The sequence below is a fragment of the Neofelis nebulosa genome, chromosome 12 (assembly GCF_028018385.1).
Source record: "Neofelis nebulosa isolate mNeoNeb1 chromosome 12, mNeoNeb1.pri, whole genome shotgun sequence".
Taxonomy (NCBI): Eukaryota; Metazoa; Chordata; class Mammalia; order Carnivora; family Felidae; genus Neofelis; species Neofelis nebulosa.
The window spans coordinates 54,887,658-54,893,105 of NC_080793.1; the positions used below are offsets into that span (position 1 = coordinate 54,887,658).

The following is a 5,448-nucleotide window of genomic DNA, read 5'->3' on the forward strand; positions in this document are numbered from 1 at the left end:
TCCTTTTCCTTCCTTATAATTTTGCTATATTTCTTTGGTTGCCTGTGTGTGTGTGTGTGTGTGTGTGTGTGTGTGTGTGTGAAGCCTAAGGGCTTGGGCTTTTACTAACTGTATGCCTTTAATTTTTATCTGATATACTTCTGTCATAAAACCATGTCTTGTCCTCTCTGTCCCTGTACAAAGCAGATGCACCACAGATGTTCATCGACTCTGGTCCTTCTTCTAATAACAGTGATGGGAAATCCGGCGCGGTTGGGGAGGGGGGTTGGGGAAAGAATGTGTTGATTTCAGGAATAACTGCTCTGTAAATCAAGTGCCAGCTAATTACCCCCTGGGTCCCAGGCTTTCACTGGGGCCTTCTAAAACACACACAACTAAAGAGAAGGCAGGACACCATTAGCACTACATAATTCGAGCAAACAGTAAATGTGTTTACTCTGCCTGGCTCCTGACCACCTGCCTTTCCATCCCACAAGGCAGGTATCTATATATAGGCTCTCCTTGTTTGTTCCTGCAGAGAGTGAACCTTTCCTTTAGACCTCACCATCTGCGCATCTGAGAGAAGCTTGGGCCTTCCCAGCATGGGTCTCCTCTTCCTTCGGCTGCTGGTGCTCCTGCCTCTAGGGAAGGCTGCGCCACACCGGGATGGCCGCCAGAGTCAGACTTCTGTTTCCCCCGCCCTCCTAGAAAGGAGTCGCAGAGAGCTCCCCGTGGGCAACCACGAGGAAGCTGAGGAGAAGCCGGATCTTTTCGTTGCAGTGCCACACCTGATAGGTGCCAGGGAAGGCCAGAGGCAGAGGGAGAAGATGCTGTCCAGGTTTGGCAGGTTCTGGAAGAAGCCCGAGCGAGAAGCGCCCCCATCCCGGGACTCGGTCAGTGGGCCCTTCCTGTCTGGGACCCGGGCCCTCGCCCAGCCCAGAGACGGGATGCAAATGGAGAAATCTCCTCTTCGGGAAGAAGCCAAGAGATTCTGGCACCACTTCATGTTCAGAACGGGCCCAGCTTCTCAGGGGATCATCCTGCCCATCAAAAGCCATGAAGTACATCAGGAGACATGTAGGACAGTGCCCTTCAGCCAGGTATCTGTTCTGGAGGGGGCGGGGGGGGGGGATCGGAGCTTGCAAGAAAGGGGCAGGCAACTGGGACAGGTGGAAAGGAGGAGGGAAGGCTGCCAGGGCCTCACCTGACTCCCAGATTTGGCCCTTGGGCATTCATCAGAGGTATTGGCAAAGTATGATCATGCTCCCCAGATTTCCTTCCAACTTGCCATGGTTTCTTGGTATTCTGGAAACTCTGTAAGAATGGTACGATGGTGTTGCCAATCTCAGTAACCATTCATATTGATCGCACAGACCTTTTTTTTATGGGCTCTTTATTTTTATGCTGGCGGGGATCAATCCAGGGAGATAAGTAGGACTGGACCCTCGGTTAGGAAAAGTGGGAACGTAGAGAAGTAACCAGAGCTGGTCTCCAGCTGTTCCCGTAACACTCTTTTGGGATGCAGATGAGCTGCTCAGCTCCGCCCACAGATAAGGTGGGAAACACTGGACTCCTCCCCAAACCCTCTCATTCATACTATCTCAGTCTTAATCCCCGTATTTCACACCAAACTACTTGATAGGCAGTCAGGCAGAAGTGGCCACATGGTTTCTAACGTTACCGCAGCAAAAAATGATTTAACTTATTTTCTCATAAGCTTTCAAACAACCGATATCAGCGTGAAATCACATTTGCTGCCCTCAGAAGCAACACCTCCTGCTTCGTGTTGTGTTGGCTGATTTGTGGTTATTATGATTGATTCTGCACTGTTGAGACAAAGGGGCATTCTCCTTATCCGCTGCTTCCAGTCAGTCCTGGCAAGCCCCACACTCCAAATGTTACATGAAATCGAGAAACTGCATCAAGCCCTTAAACATGACGATACTGAACCAAAAGCAACGCAGGGTAGAGTAAAATTTTACGGTCCAATAATGCTACCCAATTAAGCAGGCAGTATTATAAGGTAATTGACTGTGTCAGGCAGTTAAGTATTCTGCCTGAAAAGGCAAGGATATGTAGCAGTAAGTCCATTATCAAATAATAACGACGGCTTTGTTGGCCACGTGCAATTACAAAATTGCTCCTAAGAATTGTGCAGTCAGATTTCCTTTGAAACTCTCATTTTAAATTCTAGGGCTAATTAAATTAAAATTCAGGTGTTTGACCCATATACCTTACAGGGCACATAAAGCCCGGCGAATGGGGTTAGAGGAGGCAAAGGTGATGTTAGATGGGGTTAGAGGAGGCAAAGGATGATTTGCAGACATAGATGCCATCACGAGGCCACGTGCAACTTCGTAGGTTTGAATGTACCACAGGCACTGCAAAATAGAATAGAATTAATGATGTTCTGGTCTGTTCTATGAACAACCAAACAAACACGGATGGAGAGTCTATTGGGCGTAATGCATTGTGAGAAGTAGAAAGATAAGGCACATTGCTTATATAGGAAGTTAGCCATTAGAGTTTTTTCAACTGGTAACATCCAATTAGACAAAATTCCTTAAAGTTTGACATTTAAGATGCAAAGCATTTTCTTTTTAACTTAGGGATTTCCTAAAGGCTAATGTATCAATATACTCAACACAAGAAATTTAGTTACGGTGGCTTTATACTTTTGTAGATTTTTTAATGTTTATTTTTGAGAGAGAAAGAGAGAGAGATTGAGAGTGGGGGAAGGACAGAGAAAGGGAGGCAGAAGATCTGAAGGAGGCTCTGTGCTGACAACAGAGAGCCTGATGCAGGCTCGAACTCACAGACTGTAAGATCATGACCTGAGCCGAAGTCAGAACGCTTAACTGACTGAGGCACCTGGGTGCCCCTGCCCTTATAGATTAACCATCACTTGGATATTGTAAAATATCCAAAATTGGAAAGTTTTTGACATTTTAGTCTGAATTATCTTCAGGCTTACAGTCTATCGCTTCTGTATCGCGGATGTTAATGAGATGACTCATGATAACTTAATGGAGATGTGTTTGCCTTTTAGACGATCACCCATGAAGACTGTGAGAAAGTAGTCGTACAGAACAACCTCTGCTTTGGGAAATGTGGGTCTGTTCGTTTTCCTGGAGCTGCGCAGCACCCCCACATGTTCTGTTCCCACTGCTCACCTGCCAAGTTCACCACGATGCACTTGCAGCTGAACTGCACTGGCCTTTCCCCCGTGGTCAAGGTGGTGATGCTGGTGGAGGAGTGCCAGTGCAAGACGAAGACCGAGCATGAGCATGAACCCCTCCTCCAGGCAGGCTCCCAGGCGGAGTTCCATGCACAGGATCCCTTCATCCCAGGATTTTCCACTTAAAAAGAGATCCCACTAGGACCTTTGAAAAGCAAAACCACAATAGTAAAGGTGCTGGTTATTCAGTTTGCAACTGGTTAGTGGGTGCATACTATTTTAAGGGAAAGGAGGTTTAAAAAGTAGTGAGATAGAACAATCTTGAGGAAATGGTATTCATCTAGTTATTGGTACCTATTCGGGTTCTAGTCTTGGCTCTGCCACACTGGCAGGAGGGTGTTAAGGACTTGTAGAAGCTTTCTGCACCTTGAGGGCTTCATCTCTATATGACGGACTTGAACCGTCCATTCAAGAGGTTTGGCAGAGGCCTTTCCTCTACTAAGAGTCCATGATCTCATGTCTCCCAGTTCTGGTAAAAGCCCCCCATCCGAAGTAGGAAAAGAAAGAAGGTAGACCATAAAAATTGGCTTCTTGAATAGCTTGTCAAAGCACCACCAGAAACACGTACGTAGTGTTTGTGGGAAGGATTCTTCATACTTGTAGGCAGATTTTGCATCTCAGATGGAGTTTTATTTGTCTTCTTCTAGCAAATGCATATTTTAGTTCCATAGGTTTAAGGAGTAGCTTGCTTGGCTGCCTCTTTATTTTCGATACTCCCCATACAAAGTTCTTAATGTCAGGTCTCTGGCTTTGAAGAAGGAAGAGCAATGTTACTTTTAGTGGTTTACGTAGGGACATGGAACAATCATTGGTAGCTATGCAAGTGCCTAAATTACGGGGAAATAAAAATATACAACCAGTACCAGGCTTAAAGGTCAATCCAGAGATGCTAATGAAAGTAACCAAGGAATTCCAGTAGACGGCAAATTAAATAAACGGCAAAGGATTAAAAATGGAAACAGTTTACTGGTGAAATCCTTTATCCACGTGCATTTAGGATTAGGTAGTAAGTTAAAGTTCTGTGTCTGGATGACTTTTTTTTTTGTTTTGTTTTGTTTTTTGGGGGTTTTTGCTGCTGTATAAAAACTTCATATTATAAATTTTGTTCTGTAAATGCCACACTTGCAATTTCTGAAAATATTCTGAATATTTTGATGTATTAAATGTTAGTGTGTGAAGCATTCTGGGAAAGCTCGTGGCATTTAATCATCTTAAATGTTATCCTTAATGGTTTTTTTCGGTCCCATTATTTAAGGGCGCTATCTGGAGATTACCTGCATAGGAGCATTTCTGAAACGGCGTCAGGGGCTAATGACAATGGCTCAAGCGTTTTTTCTGACACTTAGTGATTCCATTTCTCCTTCGGTATTTATTTGTATACATACCGTGTACGGACCTGGCATTCCCTAGTCGTATTTCTTTTCCTATAATCATTCTTTTAAAAACTCATCTTCAAATTATTTCAATTATTTGAATCCTATTACTTTCAGTACACACAAAAAAAGCGTTTCCTAGAATATTGATTTTTTAAAAGAAATCAATCTACATTTTAATTCTAGTTCTCTTTAGTCACACCATCTAACCTGGTGTTTCAAAGACGCGGATGCATTTATATTTAGTGTATATTCTACATTAAAGTGGTAGAATGTGTGGTATACGGATACACATGTGGCATTTACATCAGAATATATTATACCCTTCGGTGGTCAAAGACAGCCTAATTGGCCAAGATATGGTCAGAAGGATGAAACTGTTAAGCATTAATGATATCCCAGCTGGTCAATATATTTTTGGTGCCAAAAGCTATTGAGCAGCTGTCTGGTTTGCAATTGCCTAACCCTGATTATGTAAACCTATCTCTGCCAATTGGACTGTCCTTCTCCTCCTTACTCGCTTGCAAATCCCTTTTATTTATCCTTGCAAATAGACTCTCAAGCCCAGGCCCCAAACAATCATCAGTCTTATTCAAACTCTGCTCTGCTCTTCCCTTGTGTGAATTCAAGATGAGACAGTGGATAGTGGTATCCGAGCTTACGTTCAGAGTCATCGTGTGAATCTCATGAAATTGGCCGCATTCGTCCATTTTTACTGGGAAAAACAAAACAAAACAACGCAGTTCTCAGTGGTTCAACATAACACATGGGAGCATAGGAAACCCAGAGGAAACACACAAATATCGAACATCTTAAGTGCCAGATACTATGCTGGGTCTCTTGCATAAATTATAAATT

At 43.8% G+C, this 5,448-nt stretch overlaps 1 protein-coding gene across 1 annotated transcript; it reads left to right on the forward strand.

The window, feature by feature from the left end:
* The first annotated feature begins 267 nt into the window (after positions 1 to 267).
* CER1 (cerberus 1, DAN family BMP antagonist) lies at positions 268 to 4,398 on the forward strand. The gene is made up of 2 exons (XM_058695322.1): positions 268 to 1,079; positions 3,029 to 4,398. Exons 1-2 carry the CDS (start codon positions 582 to 584, stop codon positions 3,341 to 3,343), a joined length of 813 nt encoding a protein of 270 aa, XP_058551305.1. The 5' UTR covers positions 268 to 581; the 3' UTR covers positions 3,344 to 4,398.
* The last annotated feature ends 1,050 nt before the right edge of the window (positions 4,399 to 5,448 follow it).

What these genes read in the sequence shown, in the direction of transcription:
- CER1 (XM_058695322.1), top strand. Translation starts at nt 582, where the DNA reads ATGGGTCTCCTCTTCCTTCGGCTGCTGGTGCTCCTGCCTCTAGGGAAG. An exon ending in GGACAGTGCCCTTCAGCCAG is followed by an intron (nt 1,080 to 3,028) that starts GTATCTGTTCTG and finishes TTTGCCTTTTAG; the next exon opens with ACGATCACCCATGAAGACTG.